Below are 22,265 nucleotides of genomic sequence, written 5' to 3' on the forward strand. Positions count from 1 at the left end.
TGAAGGGAAAGTAGCTGTGATGTTTGTATAACCCTTTTTCTTCTAAAGCTGGTTCTGTTCTTAGTACCCAGAGTAATACATTTTTTGTGTTAAAATGAGAGATTATCTACAGGGCTTTTTTTCCTATAGAGCTCTCTGAAGCAGGAGAGAGACACTTCAACTTTAAAAAAAAAAACAAACCCTCAACAGGTTATACTTAGAAATTTCTTTTATGCCCGTTCAGGTATATTTGCAGTGATAATCCTATTGAAAAGTCTGTTGCAACGTATAATACTGAGATGCAGTTAAATTGTTTCCCTGTGCTAAGAAAGCTGTGACTTTCTCAAAAAGTAAATTTGAACCACTTCTTTCCAGATCCCTCAGTTTATCCTTGATGACTGCTACAAGAACGGAGCTCCCTGTCGTGTGTTTTGCACTCAGCCGAGACGTTTAGCAGCTGTTGCTGTGGCTGAAAGGGTGGCAGCAGAAAGGAGAGAGAAGATTGGCCAGACAATTGGTTACCAGCTCCGGTTGGAAAGCAGGTACTAATGGTGCTTCTAAGTGTCAGTTGATCTCGTGCTGGTATCGTGAATCTTGTGTACCTTTAAACTGCAGTCTATTTGGGATGCAGCCCCATAAATCGTAGGTGGGGTATGTTATTGCAGGGAAGGAAGACTTAGGAGTGAAAAGGACAGCTTTCTTCCTGTATTTTGCCGTTTCATGTAGTAGCTTGTCATACTGAACTGAATCTCAAGTGCTTTCTATTGGTTTCTTCTAGGGAGTGTGTGCATGTAAATCCTTGTCTGATTTTCAGATCAAGTCTACACTTTCCTCTCTTCTCTTTTTTTCCCCTCTCTACTTTTAACATGTGTGGATCCAAAAGTTCTGCAAGCTTTGAGGGTAGGTAGGAAGACCAGCATGCTGTAACAAACGTATATAGTGTGAGTTGGTATGGGTCATAAAAGAGAGAACAACAAAATTGGAAAGTGACTGATGAAGCTGAGCATTATTTACCAGTCCAGTTTGGGTTAAGTTTACTGTGCTTCAGCTTTTAAAACGTGAAGTGACGTCAAAGTAGAGCTTTCAATCACTTGATGAATTTGTCTGTGAAGCAGAGTGTGAATGGGTTTTTACATCTTTGCACTGTGTAGCCAGTGACATTTCAGGGAAGGGGCGACGGCTGGGATATGAGTAACCAGAAGGTGGCAAAAGGTTGTGTTGCTTGAATGAACGAAGATAGCTCACGGCTGAGGAAAACGAATGTGCTTGAACAACAAAGCCAAGACAAGAATTGGAATGTGCATGGGAAAGCTCACGAGGCTATTAAGGGATTAGAAGAGCTAGTGAAGATGTATCACAAATAAGCTGAATGATTAATGTCTGGAATACTGGATACTGTGCTGGCAGAAGAAGAGCAAAGTCAGATCAAAATGGAAGAAAATCCATCTTGAGAAGAATCAATGCATTTACTCTGGAGAAACACTAAAAGGGAGAGATGGCAATATTTCCAGGTGTGCACAGAAAAGATCTGGAGTGGAGGTGTTTAGGGGTGCTTATAGGAAGAAAGAAGTCTAATTTTTTAAGTTTTCTTAATGGTCTTCCAGAAGGAGCTGTGGAGGACAGTACAAAGGAACTTTTTGGTTCCTGTGGGATGGCAGCACCAGCGAAAGTAGTGACAATTGCTGTTTTTACTGGGGCAGCTAACTCTGCCCCAGGTGTAGAATAGTTACACTTCAGTATTTTGACTTCCTGAAAAACCAAAGGATCAGCTGATTGCTCTGTGATTTAGTCAGCTGTAGTGTATTAGGTTTGCGTGACAAGGCTTTGGGAGCTGTGGGGCGGCTTTCTGTGAGAAGATGCCAGAAGCCTTCCTCGTGTGTGACAGAGACAGTGCCAGCCAGGACGGACCTGCCTCTGGCCAAGGCTGAGCCCATCTGTAATGGTGGTAGTGCCTCTGGGACAGCAGGGAATGGGGGAGAAAAACCTGCACAACAGAGGCCGCAGTCCAAGGAGAGCAGCGAGCGCATGTGGGAGGAGCACCTCTGCAGATGGGAAGGTCAGTGCGGGAGGGGAGGAGGTGCTCCAGGTGCCAGAGCAGCCCGTGGTGCAGCCCATGGTGAGGCAGCTGTGCTCCTGCAGCCCACGGAGGCGCACGGTGCAGCGGGGATCCCCTTGCAGCCCGTGCAGGACTCCGTGTTGCAGCAGGTGGGTGCTTGAAAGAGGCTGTGATCCTCTGGGAAGCCTGTGTTGGAGCAGGCTCTTGGCAGGGCCTGTGGCCCTGTGGAGAGAGCCCCCAGTTCGCTGTCAGTATTGTGACCCTGTGGGGGTCCCACGCTGGAGCAGGCTGTTCCTGAGGGACTGCACCGTGTGCTGGAGCAGGTCCCTTTTATGAAGGCCTGCAGCCCCTGGGAAGGACTCATGCTGGAGAAGCTCACGGAGGACTGTTGCCCATGGGAGAGACCCATGTTCTCCTTATCCTGGTCCTGACCCTGTGAGTCTTCCATTGTATTTCCTCTCCCCTGCCCAGCTCAGGAGAGGAGGGATAGAGTGGCTTGGGTGGCACCTGGCATGCAGCCAGGCTCATCCCACCACGTGTAGGCAAATACAAAGGCTATATCCAAGCATATGCTGAGGAATTGGAACCTGGTTTTCCACACGGGATTTTCTAGTAAATTGAATGACATGGAGAATGACTGTTTCTCATGGTTCTGTTTAACTTTCTTACTTATTAAAATTTGAATCTGATGTTTTCAATTAATCCATTGTTCAAAGTTGGGAGCGCAAGCACTAAGAGTTGTTAGGAAATGTCTGGGAATAGGCATAGTTTGAAAACAAGTGGTATGCAGGAGTTCTTTGGTGAGAGAACTGTAATGCCTCTTCTGGTCAGCAGCTGCTTTAATTTTTGAGCCATGGAAAGCTGCTAGCAGCCTTTAAGTGGTGCAAAACCCCTGAGTCGTCTCTGTGCTCTGTTCCATAGGGTTTCTCCAAAGACACTGGTAACATTCTGCACTAACGACATGCTCCTTCGCACGCTGATGGCAGGAGACAGCACCCTCTCCACTGTGACCCATGTGATTGTGGTGAGCATCCTGTGGGCTTTCATGTGTTGCTTGTTAATTGGAAAATGTGGTCCTCGTTTGTTTTATTTAAATTTGCTGAGCGTTTTCGGTGGTTTTGTTTGGTAGAATCTGAATCGACTTTAAAGGCTTTCTGAGTCCTTAGTGTAGCATGCATGTTTTGTGGGTTTTGGTGCTTTTCTGTGCGTTTGTTTGTGTTTTTCCCTGGAAAAACATCTTATTTTATGTTCATGCCAATAATTAGGTGTGGAATCAGGAGGAGTTGAGGAGGACAGAAGTGTAAATTTTTCTGAAATTCCTCTGTCGGCAGAAAAGCCTTAGGGAGGCTTAGATGTGGTTCGATATGATTGTGTCAGAATTTCTGTTATCATGTATTTGTTTCAGCAATACCAGGTTTTCAGTCCATTTGTTTGCCCAGTGTTTTCAAGATAATGTGCAATCTAATTGCTAGCAAATTGTTCAGGAGCGTTCATTTATGATTGTGTTAATATTCCTATTGTGGAGTTCTGTAAGTAAGGGGAACCAGAATGTTTATGGCAAGATTTAAGTACTCCACTACTGAAGACAAAAAAGTCACGGTAAGTTTAGGTGCCTACCTGTTTATCAGAGTTAAAAAAGCATGAGAGTGGTCTATTAATTCTTGATGTCAGCCTACAAGCCTTGTATTTGAGTCCTGTTTCATTCATTCGTAATACAAAACCAAACAGAAGAATGACAAAGATGATTAACCAGTTAATGTCCTTAATTTACAGGCTTTGTGTATGACTTGTCTAAGCAATGTCTTTTTTTCTGATTATGTGGTGTCATACATTTCTTTAAATGCTCATCAGTTGTGAAGTGAGAATTTATTAAAATAAGATTTGTAGGATTTGTGGTTTGTGACCTTTTCTTGAAATTTGGCTTCCAATACAAAATTAGAGAGGTTTCAGGCATTTACTTTGGCCTCTGACGTTAAGGTGTGCATGGCTTGTGCATTACAGTGCGCTCTGCTCTGATAAAAACTTTTTGAAACTTTTTTTTTGCTTGTGGATAGTTTAAAAAAACCCCCTTACCTTAAGCTAGATTTACACATTTTAAGGCCTCTGTGATGTACCACCAAGTCACGTATTTTATTTTTTTAAAAAAGAGGTTTGTATTTGTCAGAAGTTATGATCTTGCATCTGTGATGTTTGTTTATCTCTTGTTTTTTTTCCTTTTATTACAGGATGAAGTACATGAGAGGGATAGGTTCAGCGACTTCTTGCTAATAAAACTGAGAGATGTGCTGCAAAACCAGAATAATTTAAAACTAATTATTTCTAGTGCTGCTCTAGATGCGAATCTTTTTATTGGGTATTTTGGAAGCTGCCCAGTAATACACAGTAAGTACTTCTCTTAACTCTTAAATCTGAGTATACTTGCCCCAGACTCACAGACTTCAGTGAACTGTAGCAAACTACTCTGAGTAAAGGCAGGTGGTGAATACACTCAGAATTACAGCAGTGCCTGTTCTTTGTGTATTCAGGTTTCTTGTTTCTTAACTATTTGCGCCTGCTTCAGAGGGAAGTGTTTTTATCGCTGGGAGTTCTGTAAATGCAGGAATGTCCTGGCCCTCTCCACGTTTAATTCAAGAAGTAGGAAAAGGTTATTGAAGTGCTGCCTCCATGCTGGTACAGGACTTAGGAGCTACACTAGTGTGATGCATGTTAATGCATTGCAGCAGATTCTAATTCTTCAGATCTCATAAAGGTTGTTACTGGATAAATCGCAGATAACTGTACCTGTTCAGTTGAGAAATACAGGAGGCCTAGGCAGGTTTGGTTTCATGCTTCAATCACGTGATTCTTTGTTTTAAAGGAAATCAGTAGCTGTTCCTCTAGGTAAATACTCAGAAAAGACATCCAGTTTCTGTTAGTTTATGGTCAGACTCGGTTACCTGCAGTTAGATGACTTTGAGATGCAAAGAAAAGTTCCCATTATTGCTGCTTTAATTTCATTTGACTGATCTTTAGGAGAGGCAAAATACAGATGTGTGGGAGGTGGGGGGGTTTGCGTGGGCTTGTTTTCTTTTTCCCACCCTCCTGGCTTGCAGGTTTTCTGCATGGGTGACCTCCTCTGGCAGCTCGCAGTCCTCTTCCTTTTTCAACAATGATGTCCAAGTTTATTGTATTTTGAACAGTAGCTTTTAAGAGAAATGCTTTATTTGACAATCAGGTAGACTCTCTGCATGTCAGCCTGTATTTTTAAAAATCTCAACAGTTCTAGGAAATGGGTGGAATCAGTTACTGGTTTGTTTTAGCAAATGTTCGTGAGAAGGAAACCTCGTTGGTTTTTTTACAGATAGAAGTGTTTCTTTCTAGTTCCCAGTTCTGAACTTCTGCCTAGTAAAATAAGGCTTGCAACTTGTTTGAGACAGGAATCTGGAAATTACACTTGATTTCATGTTCTCTGAATTTTTTTTTGCAGGGGAGAGCCTCAGCTGTGATTGTTGTGTGGCTTTCCAGTTTACTCTTCTTGCAGCTTCCTGTTCTTTTAGATGAGTGTATTTGTTTTGGAAATTCTGATGAGAGTCGCTCCGGTTTACCACAGTGGTTATGCTGGTTGTGTAGCAGGCCAATAGCAATTGGAAAGATGTTGTTTCCTTTTTTGTTTTTGGGAATTTAAGAATTAAAAGAAGCGGCTTTAGACTTCTGTCTGTTAATGTAATGAAAAAGGTTTGCTTCTCCTTCAGCAATGTGGCTGACAAAATCCTGACCACAGAAACCAACATTTTGTAGTTGTGGATTGCTGTAGTACACAGAGTTTGTGATGGGTGTTGGAAGGCTTCCTCTATGACAGCTTCTCGAAGTATGTGGACTGTAGATGGTTCTTTCTGAAGGAAAATCCTGAGTGATCTAAAGTCATCTTAAGGGACCAGAAATCAAAATGTCGAGATTTGAATTCTTCATGCGAAAAGCATCCTTTAATGTTCACAGATAAGGTCTAGAAAAGAGTCGTGTTGAAAAAGAAGTAAGGATAAATTATTAGGAGGTAAAGACCACTGGGATGTCTCATCTGTCCGGAAGTATTCAGTAAAGAAAGCCCAGCTTTGCTGAATCAGTTGAGGACGCTGAGAAAAGTCTATCTCCTCACATACTTCTCAAGAAAGAAAGTAGTTCAACACAAAGATGTACTGTCTCCTTGTGGAGTCTTGCACAAAGCTGTATTAATTGCTTGTTAAATAATTGCGTTTTTACTCCAGGTGGCAGGCTTACGTGGTGAGTTCTTGTTTGTAACCCTAAACAAAAATGGCTGTTTTCTTCTTCTCATTTTAAAAAATTGCAGCTAACAACTCTGAATCTTATGAGCATCTCTTGCTATAACAGCTGATATAATTGAAGAGGTTAATGAGAAACAAGATAGCATTTGACTTTGGAAATGTTTTGTTTTGTATAATTTTAAGAAAAATGAACTCCAGTGAAGATAATTTTTTTTGAAAAATAATGCTGTAAGTGAAGCTGGGGAATATCTCGTCTTTGATGGAATTTTTGTCCTTTCAGTCCAAGGAAGACCTTTTGAAGTTAAAGAGATGTTTCTGGAGGACATTTTGCGAAGCACTGGGTATACAAACAAAGGGATGGTAAAGTACAAAAAAGAGAAGCAGCAAGGTTGGTGACCTAGTTAATCGTAAGGGTTGGCAATGAGAAGCATTGCTTGATTGAACAAATGATTAACAGGATGATTTTCGTTAAAATTCCAAAGTCAGGAGATGAAATGAGACGTGATTAGATGACAGCAAGTGTCTTTAAGCTCTCAGCATTGGCATTGTTGAAATGTAATGTTCATGGAAGTTCATGCAATTAAAGAAGGAAATTCACTTTGATTCAGTGGTTGCATTCTTTTTACTTTCAGTTGATAAATGTCTTATTTTTTCTAATTACTATGGTGTAGAATTACATATAATTGGGGGCTCTGCCCACATGAAAACTACAGGAGCAGAGGATGCTCTGTACCTTTGGGTGCAAATTCAAGTGCAGCTGTTAAAGGAGGCAGGATTTTGTACATCTTGCACAAAATGTACAAGTTGTTCCTATTAGCATTTTTCACTGCATTCTACAGACATGGATGTATTTTTTAATAAGCATTCACACTCTTAAACTAAATATAATTGGTTCTCAGTTGATTAAGTAGCTATTACTTTGGCAGTTTTTCTGGCAACTGAAAGTAGTGATCCTAATGATCATTTAAAGAAAATTTTAAAAAAAGGCAAACCCCAAACTATAACATACAGTCCTAACTGGATGTTTATCCCAGTGCTCAGCTCTGATCCCTGTGGATAGAAAAGCTCAGTTAAGACACTGGTGTCTTCTACTGTTTCTTCCACTTGCATACAAAAGTAAGTTGTTACGTGCAGGGGCTGTATGACTTGCCTCCAGAATTCCACTTCTGGAGAAAGATCTGGGCTGAGATTGTGTAGAAGGTAATTCCTTAGGAAGCTCCTTTGACTGCAGTAATTTGGAATAATGGAGGCTTAGGGGGTTAAACACCAAAATGGTGGGTTTTACCTTGTTCTCACAGCACTTGTTTGCAGTGGTGCCCTTTGGGTACCCTTAAACACGTCATTTATGTTGGACTGTAGCAGCATTCTAGATTAAATAAAGCTGAATAGGTAAAACTTTGAGCTGCTGTAATTATTTTTTAATAGAAAACAATGGATAATAAAGATGACTCTAAAAATTTCTTGGGAAATACTTTGCATTCTAGAAGAGAAACAGAAAACCACTCTTGCTGAGTGGTGTTCCGCTCAAGAAAACACCAACAAACTGGCACGTCGGAGACAAAAATCAGTTCCAAGGGCAAGTGAAGAGTACAGTCTGTTGGATGATGGTGGTGACACAGTATTTAATCAACTGGTAAGTTTTTCCTTTTGTTGCAAGAGAAGTTTATGTTTGTGTTCCATTACTAGCCGTTTAAAGTGTGTTATCTGAAGCGCCGTAGGCTCTCAGGTATTAACGCATTTTAAGGGTCGCTTTACTAGGACGAGCTGCTCTGGCTGAAGTGGGCTTTTCGGTTACGGTGGTTGTACACAGCTTTTCCTCAGATCAAATGGCTCGACTGCCCCTGTGTGAGTACTTGCATAGGACACAGTCAATGCTTTAACTGATGCCTGAGTGGTGGATTTCTGATTGCTGCTGGGAAAACGTAACTGTTCAAATTCTTTGTGGGTAATGTGTGAGAATAAAGACACCTCTTGGAAGAGATTCATCTTTCAGTGTTGTTCTTTCTCATCAGACTGAAAAAGATGTGAATTGCCTTGAACCGTGGATAGTAAAAGAAATGGATTCGTGTCTGTCTGACATCTGGTTGCATAAAGATATTGATTCCTTTGCTCAGGTGTTCCATCTAATTTTAACTGAAAATGTCAGTGGTAAGTTTTGTATGTTATTACATAACAAAAAAGCAACCACAAATTTATTTAAATTTCTATGGCTACTTTCATCTGCAGTTTCAAATGTTGTTACTTTTGCATTCTGATGCCTACTGAAAAAATGAATAGGGCTAGCAGAATTAATGAGTTGTTTAGTTCATTGTTGTTGTTTCGAAGTATTGGCAGAAGTGTGCTTCTAAAACAATGTGGGATTCCCATGAACTGACTGCAGAGATGAGTGAGGAAACAAATTCTCTTTGGGCTGGAATTTGAAAGCAATATTTGTAGACTATTTGGAAAAAAACCCAAACACTTTTATTGGGTTTGCTGATTTTTTTTTTTCTTTTTTTTTTTTTTACTTCTCAGTTGATTATAAGCACAGTGAGACCGGTGTGACTGCTCTGATGGTTTCTTCAGGGAGAGGCTTTTTGAGTCAAGTAGAACAGCTGATCAGTATGGGAGCAAGTATCCACTGCAAATCATCCAATGGCTGGTAAAAAACAAACAGAGAAACCAAAAGATAGATTTATTTGTCAATATAGGAGAGAGAAAGAAAATTCTGTAACATCTGAATTAATTTGCTAACTTACCAGACTGCTGTAAGAGCTATTGATTTTGACAGCCTAAACCATTTCTAACTTCTGTTGAAGCACATTGTTTTCTGTAAATTCTACATGGAATTCTTAATTACACGGTCTTGATTATGGGCTATAAGCTTGGTTTCAGTATGTCTTATTTAAGACACTGGTTAGTGGAAAGACTGTAATCTGCTGAATTCCACTAGAATGTTTGGTGATTCTTATTTTCATGGAGTTACCTGTGTAAGAAGATCTTTGTCTTATGTTTCTAAATATGCTGTAGCATGTAAAAATATTTGTGAATCTGTAAAGACTCAAGTTTTGTGGCCATGAAGCGTGTCTTCCTATAAACAGGAAGTACAGTAAGTAATGGTAGTATGGAAGGCTAAGAATTAGGATTCCAGGGCTCTGATATTTGGTACCAACACTTGAAAAACTTGGGAAGGAATGCAGTTTAAAGGTAAACCAGTGAACTGCACTGTGAGGAGGACGACTTCTGAAAGACATGAAATAGCCCAGTATTTTCCCACATTTTGATGAAAAACACCTGGGGTGTGACTTTTTGGGATGACTTAAAGGGTACTGCAAACAGGCAGGTCTGATCTCTGCACACTGGTGTGGGCTTTTTAAAGGTATGGCACACTCTTTTTTAAAGGTATGGCACACTGTTCCTTGTTCCACATTTCCTTGTGCGTGTTTGTGTTGTACTCCTGTGTAAAACTGACACTCTTGTGTGGTAAGGAACTGAGTTACCTGAAAACCGGGTCGCTGTTACGCGTGTTCATGCACTTCAGAATGGGAAGTTGCGGATCTAGCAATAACAGCATTGCTAGCAATGCAAAAATGGACACAAAAGTGTGGTGTCAGCTGTCTCCTCGCGTGATGTGCTATTCATACTCGTCTTTTGAAGTGGAAAATCTGGTAAGAATACTTGTGCCACTCTTTCAGGACGGCTGTGGACTGGGCTAGGCGCTTTGGACAGACAGAGGTTGTTGATCTGTTGGAATCCTACAGGTAAGCTGTAACTGCTTTGCAGAAGGAGTTGTGGTGAAAGGAAATTTGAGGTTTGTGTTCTTTTAATCAGAAGAGGTTTTAGCTTTTTATGCTTCAAAATCTGGGCTAAATAGCAATACCTTTTTTTTGAGAATAGGAGTATTTCAAAAACAAAGAACAAAAACGTTTGTCGTCAGTGTCATGTTGTTTAGGTTAGCACAACTTGCTGATTCTATACTATGAACCATTTTATCTTCGCATGCTTATTTTGGAAACAAATCTGTCACGTGTTTTTATCTGTGTGTTGTTGATACACAATAGACATAGTTAAGAAACTTTATCGAAGTAACGTGTCCACTAGGCCATTCAAGAATGCTTCTTTGATTAACTTACAGCTATCAGAGTTGAGGTAGTGTTTCGTAAAGGTTACATTATTATAATTTCTCTTCGTGTAGTTTCTGCTAGTGGGAAATTTTTGGAAAATACGTATCTTTTTAAATATTTTTCCTTAAACTGATAAACGAGAAATGTCTTCAGACTTTCATTCCCTTACGGTTGTGTCTCAATGAAGGTTAAGAAAACTAAAGTTAACACTAAAAATTGAAGTTGCATGCTTTGTTGGGTTAACATTTAAGTCAGTGAACAGTACTAGTACTGTGATTCTCTTCTGCTACACTTAAAAATTAAAATTCAAGACCGGTGGTCATGTTGGTCTTGATCTAAGTTTGAGCTGATGGCTGAATGCAAACCTGAAGGGAACAGCCTTCTGCGTATTTTTTTATTACAGTGCTTCGTTCGGATTTGGAAATCTGGATGAAAGTTCCCTGGTCCAAAAAAGTGGTAGCGACCTTAGTGCAGAGGACAAAGAGCTACTGACAGCTTATCATCACAGCTTTGATGATGAAAAAGTGGATCTGGATCTGATCATGCACTTACTCCACAGCATCTGTCGTAGCTGTGATGCGGGTAGGTAAATACCCACACTCCCAGTGAATTGTTGTGGATTCAGCTTCTGATGAATCCTGCTCGCTCTTTGGAAATCGCCAAAAGTTAAAACCTTCCGAGTGCTGGTCTACGTGGCGCTGACATATGTTTGAATCTTCTGTTTAACTCTGCAAACGCACTTCCTTCTTTAGGAGCCATTTTAATATTTCTTCCTGGATATGATGAGATAGTGAGCCTGAGGGATCGCATTCTTTTTGATGACAAGAGATTTGCTGATAATGCTCCCAGGTAAAACCTTTAGTTTCTGTGGCTTTCCATTGCTTCTTTAAAGGATCCTTAAAACGTGCTTTTTGTCTTGCATTAGATACCAAGTTTTCATGCTTCATTCGAGTGTGCAGACTTTGGATCAGAAAAAAGTGCTTGAAACTCCACCTTCTGGCGTCCGCAAAATTGCAAGTATCAGAGGACTTGGTCAGATGCGACAGTGATCTGTTTTGCCTTTGCTTTCACAGTTACTACAGTTTTGGTTGTTTGGTTGTTTTTTTCATTGCAGATTCTTTCTACTAATATTGCAGAAACCAGCGTAACAGTCAGTGATGTTGTATTTGTCATTGACTCAGGCAAGGTGAAAGAGGTACGGCTGCCTTAAATTGTCTTTGGGAAGTGAACTTCCTAGTGCCATTCTAAAACACACGGTGCATAAATTTTGGAGAACTTTTTTTTTTAACTTATCAGTAGGCTGAGAGCTAGTGCCTGTCCGGCAACAGACCTCACTGAGAAGTTTCAACATCCATTTGTTTTATGACAAATACTGTAAATAGCTAGCTGTCTAAAAGCCCTGTAAAAACTAATGTAGGTTGAAGTGTTGATGGATTTTTTTTTTTTATTATTTTTTTTTTTTTTTTTTGTAATTTAGTATTTCGGTTTGATTTTTAAAACAAGTCCTCCGTTTAGACCACCACCTTCCTGAGACTTGGAGGACACTGGGAGTTCCTTTTGTCCTACTATTGTATCAAGTCCAAAAAGAACCCATTAAGCTTTTAAGCACTTTTTTGGGTGTGTTGCATGCCTATTCCTAAGTTACTTGTTCCAGAAAAGTGAGATAACAGAACGAGGCAATTTAAGACCTAGTGTATGGCTTTGAAAATGGAGTTGGATTTCGTAGGAGATACACACACCAAATTTCTGAAGTTCTTATAATACAATTTCTTTTGGTAATTTTACATCAAATCTAGGAAAATAAGGAGGTAATTTCCAAGCGAGATAAAGAGGAAAACTTTATTTGGTATAATAATGTATTTTTGCTTGCTTTGTGATATCTCAGAACGCAGACCTGACGTATCTTTTACTGACTTGCAATTACCTGTTGACTAGAAAAAGTTTAATTTCGAAAACTGTGTAGCACAAAGATACTGCAAAGGAGGTACCATCATAAATTCACGTGAAACCGAGAAGATATCTTTGTGCCAGAAGCTGCTGTATATATTACTGTGTCATACTTTTTAGAGAACTTCTGTTGGTAATCTAAATAACTAGTAACTTTTATTTCATGTGCCCTATTCAGTCTTGGGCTTATGTTCCTTTCTTTGTTTCTATAGAAGTCTTTTGATGCACTGAGCCGTGTTACAGTGCTAAGAATGGGGTGGATTTCAAAAGCCAGTGCTATCCAGAGAAAAGGCAGGTAATAAATGCCTCATAATGGTTCTTATTTCGCAGATCTCCACCGTCCTGTGTGTTAAGAATAAAGCACACAACGTAATAACTGTTTCTAGCCTAGTCCAGTGTCGTGTTGGGCAATGGCCAGCACTCATTCTCTGCAGATGAGTAGGGGTCAGCATGTATTTCCTTGGAATCATTTCCCAAGTTGTAGAAAAGTGATGCTCAGGCATTTCCCAGAGGTCTAGGTTGTTTTCCACCCCATTAATTTTTAACGGGGGGGAGGTCCCGGGTGCAGGAGAGCCAGCCTGAGACACGACAGGAACACCGATACAATTTGAGCATTGTGCTCCCGTTTCATTGTTTACCTTCACCAAGTTAGACTTTTTCAAAGTTCACGCCCCTTTCCCATGAGAAAGCCTCTAAGCAGCGGGGGAGCTGACCAGTGTATACCTTTTCCCAAGGCTGTTCAAGGCTGCTGGCTAGCAGGTGCCTTGCAAGCCTATCTTCAGCCTGAGGCCCCGTCAGGGGTACTTCTGCAACAGCCCTGGGATGCCCAAGCTCTCCTGGGGTATCTCATGCCCCTGTTCCACAAGGAATTCCTCTACATTAATTTGTTCTCCTTCCTCTTTCTCCCACGTAGCACCAGCAGTCACAGTGTCCACCTGTTTTCACACCTTGTCTTTGGGCAGAGGACTGCCTATTTCACTTTTTCCAAACTATCCATGACTTAACAGGCCACGATCGTATTCTTCCCAACACTGTGGGTGAGGGCTTGGAAGTTTTGTAGCAACAAATGCCTGTTTCATCAATTCTGTTGGCATTAAGCGTCAAGTATTTGTGTGTGAATGTGAGAATTTGCTGTCTCTGTCCCTTCAGTCACAAGTTATTTAATCTTTATTCTACCTTTTACTCCAAGAGTAACTTCTGTTTGGGGGATGCACAGGGAAGAAACGAAGTTTGCAGCTTAGAGTCCTTACAGCAAAGGATGATTGAGATTTGGACTGGTCTTAGGTTAGCAAAAAACCCACGGCCTTTACTTAGATAAGCCTTGTTTTTGTTTCTCCAGATTTCTCAGTGTTGGGTTAAAATTACAATAAAAAATTTCCATGCCATCCAAAATAATCCACGCTTGCAAAACTCAAACTCTGTGTGTGACTTACCCTTAGCAACACCTTCTTCACAGAACTGCTTCTGCTTTTCCGTTCTAAGTTTCTGTGTCTGTTTGTTGGCTTTTGGTTGGTTGGTTTTGTTTTTAGAAAAAAATCCTAATTTTCACAACTTCCCATACTTTATTTTCAAGGGCTGGGCGCTGTCAGCCTGGAGTCTGTTTTCGTCTCTTCAGCAGGCTCCGATTTCAGAATATGTTGGAATTTCAGTCTCCAGAACTTCTAAGAATGCCACTTCAGGTGCATGTTCAGTTTGAAATTGTAACTTTAAAAAATTTAATGTCATCAAACCATACTATTAATTGCAAAAAATCGTGTGTTGGGTTTGTTTCCAAGTCTTAGTAACCTTTTTTCTTCTGCCTTTGAACTTGCAGGAGATTTGTTTATACACAAAGCTTCTGGCTCCAATTAATTGTCCAGTTGTAGACTTTCTTATGAAAGCTCCTGATCCTCCGCCTGCTGTAACTGTCAGAAATGCTGTGCACATGCTTAAGGTCAGGAAAGGAATAGGTTTAGGTGGGAATTTCGTTTGATTCCATATTTGTGGTGTAGCAGCCTATCTTACTGACTTCTGTTTGTACTGAAGCTGTTTTTAATTACTTCAGGATGTTTTGAGTTCTTGTTTATTGTCTGTTTTCATTTTGTGTGTGGGGATGTGTTTTTCCATGTCGGGGAAGAGAGTGATTCAAAGTCGTCTCTGTTAATAGTTGGACTTGCTGTTTTAGTGTTTGGGAACAAGTCTCGTTCATGTCCAGTATTCACATCCTTTCTGCTTTTACTGTAAACTGATTTTGTCCACTGTCCCTGTCCCCCTCTCCTTTGTTTGTTTGTTTATAAACAGACCATAGATGCCATGGACCCTTGGGAAGATCTCACTGAGCTTGGTTACCACCTCACTGAATTACCTGTAGAGCCACACCTGGGTAAAATGGTGTTGTATGCAGTTGTGCTGAAGTGCCTGGACCCTGTTCTGACCATTGCCTGTGCTCTTGCCTGCCAAGACCCTTTTGTGCTGCCCACGCTGGCCTCCCAAAAGTGTGCAGCCATGCTGTGCAGGAAGCGTTTTGCTGCAGGGACGTTCAGTGACCACATGGCCCTGCTCAGGGCTTTCCAGGTAGGATTTCATTTCAGAGAGTACTCATCACAGGAGATCACCCATCAAGGCAAATAAAGTACCAGTCAACTTGGATGTAGAGTGGTGGACTGTGATTAAGGCCTTGGAGAAGACGTTATTTTTGCCTAGTGGCTTTCCTGTGTATTGGACTCATCAATGTGTGAGGGAACACTTTCTGTGGTATGTTTTGTTGATGTTTCCAAACCTTATAAGATTGTGAGCGTTCCAGCCATGTGCCAACAGTGTGGCTCTTTACATCCTGCTACACTGATAACTTCAAATCATGATCTTAATGTAATGATCTTTATTGAATCAATCATTTTAACTTGACGTAATGATCACTGGAGTGAATAGGTAAAGAGAATCTAATTCTTGAACAGAAAAAAAATCTAGTTTGATGCATTTACTTCCAGAGTGGGTTTTGCCTTCATTTTATTGACATAAATGTAGTTTTTTTAAAATGCATTTTTTAGTTTTAGCTAGTCAGACTGATAGGCAAATGTAAAAAACGTTTTCAGGCGTGGCAGAAGGCACGCGGTGATGGCTGGGAGAGAGCCTTCTGTGAAAAGAACTTCCTATCCCAAGCCACGATGGAAATCATCGTAGGAATGAGAACACAGCTGCTCGGCCAGCTTAGAGCCTCGGGTAAATAGCTTGGAAGAAATTTTAACCTCGTTTTAAAGTCCAGCCTATAGAAATTGTAACAGAAATAATGTTCACTGGTGTCATTTTTCTTACTTAATTTGAATCAGACCTTCACGTACACGTTGATGCAGGGTATGGTGTAGATCAGTGTGGCTGATCTAACCGAAGGCATCCTCATCTCCACATGGCACTGCATTTCAGTGTCGAGATGAATTTCTTTGGGTCATTATGTTTTAGTAAATTATTCCCATAGGAAATGTCTTTGTATTGTAGAAAATAATTGTATTCTGTGTTAGTCTACAACCCCTTATCGGGAGGGATTTCAGTGTAATGGTTTCTTCTTGATGCTGTTAAGGTTGGCAGTGGTGAAAGATGCAACAAATTAGTAGTTTATTTCACCTTTGTTTTCAAATTCCTTTTGGGAGCCAAGCACAAGCTAACGTGGCACCGTTTTGTCCTGTTCTTCTGACAGGTTTTGTGAGAGCCAGAGGAGGAGCTGATATTAGAGATGTTAATACTAACTCTGAGAACTGGGCTGTAATTAAAGCTGCCTTAGTGGCCGGGATGTATCCCAATCTTGTGCACGTAGACAGGGAAAGCCTGGTGTTGACTGAACCAAAGGAGAAGAAAGTGCGATTTCATCCTACCTCTGTTCTTGGTCAATCTCAGTATAACAAGGTAAAATCACTTTGAATTTCTAGTTCACAAAATAGAGCACTAGAATCTATCAGATGTTTTAGAGACGTCTTTTCCTAGTTGTCAGTACTTTAAAAGCAGCAAGGGCATTAAACACTGCAGCTTTAGAAAATACTTTTCCTACCAGTTGGTAGAATTGGAGTTGGTTCATTTTTCCATTGTTTCAATTAGTCCTTTCTCTAGATGGAACAAGGCAAAATGACAAAAAACCACCCCTAGCTGTAAAATTGTTGTAAAGATATAATGATCCCTGCTCTTAAAAGCAAGAAGTTCTGCTCTGAAACTTTTCTTCTTTAACATCTCTTTTGAAAGCAAAGTATTTTGTTTCATGGTGGTAGGATAATTTGTGCATCTGGTTGAATTCTCTCATGCTTTTTTATTTGCGTGTATATTTTTATTTATTTTTATTTTTATATACGTATGTGTTATATACGTATATAATGATATACGTATTTCTTCCTAAAGATACAGAATCACAGAACGGTTTGGGTTGGAAGGGACCTTAAAGCTTATCTCGTTCCAACCCCCTGCCATGGGCAGGGACACCTTCCACTAGTCCAGGTTGCTCAGAGCCCCACGCAGCCTGGCCTTGAACACTGCCACGCTGAGGCATCCACAGTGTCTCTGGATAAAATAAGAAAGATATTGAAATGTATGTTAACTACAGGTAGAGGGTATAATAGCCCCGTCTTATCTGCTCTTGCACAGGTTCCCCCAGCAAATGGACAAGCTGCAGCCATCCAGGCCCTCCCTACAGACTGGCTTATCTATGATGAAATGACGAGAGCTCGCAAGACAGCAAACATCAGGTGCTGCTCCGTTGTGACACCTGTCACCGTGTCCCTCTTCTGTGGACCAGCCAGACTGCCAAGTAACGCCTTGCAGGCATCTTCAGCCTTCCGAGGTACACTGGAGTGTGGATTTGGAATGTTTCTATTGGCATACACCAGTGCGTGGTGTGCAAAGCTTCTTTTTCAATCATTTTTAATGCATATATTGGCGACTTCTGAAATAACAGTGTAATGATTCCTGTAGCTATTCAGGAATAGTTTGTAGGTTCTGTAACAAATGTCTCAGTTTTGGGATTCCTTACAGATTCATATCCATAATTGACACAGTTCTGGGGTCTCAGAAACTACAGTGCAGTTTGTAAGGAGAGAATGCAGCCACAGTGTCTAATGATAATACTAGTACTGAGAAGTGTAGCATGTGTGTTCTTTTTCTCCAGACTGCTTTATTTGATACTTCAGACCAGATTATTCAAACTGAATAATTTAGAAACAATCAGTATGGCAAACAGGACATACTGCTTCTAGCCGACACATGCATTTTCAAGATATTTTCCACTGATAATTTCTAATGTCAATTAGCTGTGCTGTTAACTAGAAGTAATGGAGAATATATAGAAATTTCCTTTTTTTTTCTTATTTAAGTGGAGTGCTGTAGGAATGGAAGCAAAAATAACTGCTGCTAGTTCTCATAGGTTGAATCAAACTAAAAGTCCAACTTATTTGTGAAGCTTTTCTGTCTTGCTTTTAAACTGTTGACCTTAGAATAGTGTTCATGCTGATTGAATTGCACTCTAGGAAATAAGGATTCCTAATTAATAGCCATACGTATCTATAATTTTTTTTTTTCTTACTAGGTCTTTATCTAGTAATCTAGTAAAAAAATCTGCTCTTTTACTAGGAAATAGAGCCACGTGTGGTTTTAGAAACAGCTTCGGGCAACAGCTGGATTGTGGCTTGTGAATACTGGTGAAGGTACATGAGTTGAGTCAGGCCACATCAGTACAGGTTTTTACACAGTAGGATCTTCAGCAGGTCTGGCTACTTGACTGCTCCTATCTGGAGCAAAGACTCTGCAGTGTATTTGCAGAAAAGAAGAAGTAGTTTTACAACAGTTTACATTGTAAAGTCAATTTTAGAAGGAAAAATATTTATTGCTGGTAATACGGTAGTGTTCAGGTTTTTGTATATAAGTAGAAATAATACAGAAATGCTAATGCACCTTTTGTCTTTAATTCAGGGGGAGGAGTATCTAATGATAGCAGTGACAGTGAGATGGAGGACAAAACAACTGCTGATCTGGCACTACTGAAGCTGGATGAATGGCTTCATCTCAGACTGGACCCTGAAGTATGTAAGAATTCACTCCTGTGTTTGCTTCATGTAGAAGGATTATAAAAAGATGTGAAAAGGTTTTTGTAACATTTGAGTAGCCAAGAATTTTCTCTAAGAAATGTCATGGTTCCGTTGGGGTCTGTCAAACTAAGTACTCTGTGATTTAACCCGTATTTTGTGAGCTCATCAAGAGTTAAAGGGCTTCAATCCCCTTTGGCCCAGAGTTGTCACGTGAATTCACGTATTCAACGTGCAAGTCGCAAGGTTTCGTAACCTACCACCCATACCTTTCAAATCTTGTACCTATGAGCAAAAAGACAAAAAATAATTGGTCACCTAATCCAACAGTGAGAGTGCTCATCCCTCTTCCTCCATCATGGTGTGGGTGTCCTGTGTCTCACATGAGGGAGCAGGAAAGCCTCAGCAGTCCAGATGCTGTTGGATCTGCTTCAGAAACTTTCTGGGCAATATGATGTTTTATGTGTCTGAGCTTGGCAGTTTTGTCTGTTTCCACAAGTGAGCACATTCTGAAGAGACTGCCAGACAAAAGATAAGGGCTGCAGGGGACAGCAGGCTGCACGTGACAGTGGCTGCATAATGGCCCTATTGCCCTTTCTGGCCTCCTGTCCTGCCTGTGTGGTGCTCCATCAGGCCACAGCATGAGCTGGGATAGCCAAAATCTGAAAAGGAGCTGAGAGAACAGTCACGTTGGCATATTGTGTTTTTCTTTCTCTGAGAGCATCGGATCGAAAAAGGAGCACTTGAAGCTGGAGTTGCTGAAAGAAAGTTGCTATCAGATTTCGGAAGGAGAAATAAAAGCCTCTTTGAAACAGAAGGCTTTAGGTCATTGAAGAGCTATGGCTGTGGTAGGAGGTAGTTTATGGATCATGAAACACTGGAACTTACCAGCTCTAATAATAATGCTGTCTGTCCTAGACATGTCCAGAAGAGTGATTTTTAAAAATTTTTTTTCAATGGAAGCATTTCTGATAACATGGGAATTAGACTCTAGTCTTCTGAATTTAGTCATTGCATTTGAGCAGAAGTCTGTGTAAGAAAAATGTCACTTAGAGCTCTTTTCCCTCAGGTATGACTCAAGAGTGCGTGAGTACAGATTGATTTGATAGGAAGGGCATAAAGCATGAAAAAAGTGGGTTTTCTAGAAAGATAAAAAGGAAAAAAAATCTGTGGATTTGCAATACAGTGTAAAGTTTAGTACAGAGCTAAAGGAAATGTTCCAAAAATTACCTTGCGTCCAAGGAAAAGAAAGTAAATTAACATCTTACTTTAAGTAAGAGTTATTCCCCCTCCCCAAGACCTTGGTCTTGCCTTTCAGTTTGGACCTTGTTCTCCCTGGAATGCGAGGTGCTGCCTGATAGGAAAGAGTAGGGTACTCTCACCTGCCTGATGTAATTTTCATCAGTCTGTAACAGAATTGGAATTCATTACAGGCTGCTGGGATGCTGTTGCAACTCAGGCAGAAGTGGCACAGTTTGTTCCTGCGTCGTATGCGAGCTCCTTCTAAACCGTGGTCTCAAGCTGATGAAACAACTGTAAGAGCAATTACAGCTGTTCTGACTGCTGAAGAACAGTCTGCAGGTCTGCAGCAGCCTTCAGGAATTGGCCAGAGACCGAGACCTGTGACTTGTGAAGAGCTTCCTTTGGCATCTACATGGAAGTCAACCAACAGTAGAAAAAGCTCAACAGAAACTGAATTCTCTGACTCCTCTAGTGCTGAAAAGTAAGATGTTGAGGTCTTCTAGACACTGTAGGTTGCAGTTTATGTATGCAAGCACCACTTAAATTTCTGCTAGTAATAAGGAGGTGGAAATAGTGGAAGTACAGTTGAAAGGTGTGATACTGTCCTATGCTGCATTGTAGTTTCACGGAGAAGTATTTCATACATGGGCCTGCTGTTTGAGAGAGCAGTCAGGAATATTGTCCATGAATTGTGATCTTTGAGAAGTAGCAGACAAGGTTTAGCAGTAGCATTAAAAAACAATGCATGACCGGTATGGGTTTTTAGTTAGTGTTTAATATATGTTGTAGTTGCTGTAATACATGTGGCCATGCAGTAGGCTGACAGGTATGTATGTAAATTGTTCAGTGAGTGCTCGTGAAACTCAAGGCATGTCCTTTTTAGAGTTTCAGTGAAATCTACATCTCCTGCACTCCACCAGCCAAAGAAGTACAAAGAAAAAGACATTTTGCTCTCCAAACGATCCTCAGATGACAGATCAGCTCAGTCCTCAGTGAAGCCTGCAGACAGCGGTAGCTGTCCCAGCCCCTGTGCTAGTCCTTCTTCTCCAGTATCTGCAAAGGTAGAGTTCTCCAAAGTACCACCCTGCTCTTCGAAAGTAAAGAGATGTCTTGCTGATACCATTCTGCAACAATTAGGTATTTTACGGCTAAATTAGGAACCTGACTTAACTTTTCATTTATAACAGCTGCATAATACTTCCTTCTGGAACTTAAAATCTAGACTAAATATCCTTGTTACGCTAGTTTAATACAGCAGAGATAGTATTTGTGGACTGCTGAGGTAAAGCTATCCAAAGTAAAAAAATGGGATTTTTTTTTTTTCTAATAAACGGTGAAGGTGTATTAATTTTTTTCAACTAAATTAGTACATTGTACACACACTTCTGAAGTTTTTGGATTCTGCCTTTCTGTTTCTGTAACAGCATCCGTTGATACAGATTCTCTTTAAATACTGTGTTATCTGTGTTACCTGCCTTCTTATGACTGCTTGGGGTTTTTTGTGAAGGTTATTTTAACAAAGCACACATTTAACGAGCTTGTTGTCATAATTGTCCCCATATACTTGAATGGTAAACTGCAGTGATACTAAACAGATCACTGAAACGAAACCTCACGGACTCACTGGAGGATTTAGTAATTCCTCTTGAGTTTTTCAGCTTTTAGGTTGAGCCAGTGTAAAAGGAAGAAGACATGTTTCCTGAAGGTAGAAATGGGAGTGGTGTGCTGTAGGCTGCAGTCTAGGATGATTAATTTTGGTGCCATCTCAAGGCGTGTCAGACTTAAACAAATGGTAATTAATCACTAGACTTTTTACTCCTCTTCTGCTCTACTTGTTTTCGGCTCCTCACGGAGGAATTGTTGAGAAGTGCTTTTAAAATGTAAAATAGGCGTCGGATACATTTTACAGCCATTTCAGACAGGACCAGCTGATTTTACGTTTCTTCCAGAAGCTGGAGGAGGAAGGGAGGAGCACAGTCAAGGATTTCTATGTTCGTGTGTGTAATGCTTCAGAAATAAAGCCTGGTTTATTTTGTTGTATTTATTAATTTAATTTATTTTTTCCAGGGTTGCAGATCTCCTTCACCAAGACAAAATATGCCAGTTCGGTACTTTATAATGAAAAGTAGCAACTTGCAAAACATTGATATTTCTCAACAGAAGGGAATATGGTCCACTACGCCAAGTAATGAAGGGAAACTGAATGGAGCTTTTTGGGAGAGCAGCCTGGTTTACTTAATATTTTCTGTTCAAGGGTCTGGATGCTTTCAGGTGAGTCCTAATCTAAAACTAAGTATTAGCAGTAGTTGGTGGTTTAGGAGGGTGCAGCAGATGACTGTGTGTAGTGTGGACAGCTTTGCTTATGACTCCTGGCCTTCTGAGAAGCAGAGCAGTGTGCAAATGTCTGTGCTTGCTGAAGAAAGAGCGTTTAATTCTTCTCTGAAACATGCTCTTCTAGTTAGCTCAGTTTGTCCCTCGAAGGCGGAGACAGAATTGCCTCCAAACATCGTGAGTCAGAATAATGTTTAAACCCTACATTAATCCTCTTAAAACAACAAAAAGCGCCCCAAAAATCCTGACAAAGTCAGGGATTGCTACTCTTTGCATGCCAAAGTGTGTATTGTAAGTGAGCAAGGAGTTACAG

The 22,265-nt window shown here is 40.5% G+C and overlaps 1 protein-coding gene across 1 annotated transcript in view; it reads left to right on the forward strand.

The window, feature by feature from the left end:
- The window catches only part of LOC116438123 (3'-5' RNA helicase YTHDC2-like), a 30,929-nt gene that overhangs the window by 3,669 nt on the left and 4,995 nt on the right, over window positions 1-22,265 (forward strand). Inside the window, exons 5-27 of the mRNA XM_032096780.1 lie at window positions 355-521; window positions 2,957-3,059; window positions 4,261-4,417; window positions 6,575-6,682; window positions 7,779-7,927; window positions 8,307-8,442; window positions 8,809-8,935; window positions 9,969-10,034; window positions 10,801-10,979; window positions 11,150-11,246; window positions 11,323-11,410; window positions 11,512-11,592; window positions 12,557-12,639; window positions 13,918-14,023; window positions 14,158-14,277; window positions 14,625-14,897; window positions 15,416-15,542; window positions 16,015-16,220; window positions 16,947-17,142; window positions 18,267-18,376; window positions 19,813-20,102; window positions 20,505-20,682; window positions 21,689-21,892. Of these exons, the coding sequence (XP_031952671.1) occupies window positions 355-521; window positions 2,957-3,059; window positions 4,261-4,417; window positions 6,575-6,682; window positions 7,779-7,927; window positions 8,307-8,442; window positions 8,809-8,935; window positions 9,969-10,034; window positions 10,801-10,979; window positions 11,150-11,246; window positions 11,323-11,410; window positions 11,512-11,592; window positions 12,557-12,639; window positions 13,918-14,023; window positions 14,158-14,277; window positions 14,625-14,897; window positions 15,416-15,542; window positions 16,015-16,220; window positions 16,947-17,142; window positions 18,267-18,376; window positions 19,813-20,102; window positions 20,505-20,682; window positions 21,689-21,892 (3,351 nt within the window). The remainder of the gene's footprint in view (window positions 1-354; window positions 522-2,956; window positions 3,060-4,260; window positions 4,418-6,574; window positions 6,683-7,778; window positions 7,928-8,306; window positions 8,443-8,808; window positions 8,936-9,968; window positions 10,035-10,800; window positions 10,980-11,149; window positions 11,247-11,322; window positions 11,411-11,511; window positions 11,593-12,556; window positions 12,640-13,917; window positions 14,024-14,157; window positions 14,278-14,624; window positions 14,898-15,415; window positions 15,543-16,014; window positions 16,221-16,946; window positions 17,143-18,266; window positions 18,377-19,812; window positions 20,103-20,504; window positions 20,683-21,688; window positions 21,893-22,265) is intronic.

Source organism: Corvus moneduloides, chromosome Z (genome assembly GCF_009650955.1).
Source record: "Corvus moneduloides isolate bCorMon1 chromosome Z, bCorMon1.pri, whole genome shotgun sequence".
Lineage (NCBI taxonomy): Eukaryota > Metazoa > Chordata > Aves > Passeriformes > Corvidae > Corvus > Corvus moneduloides.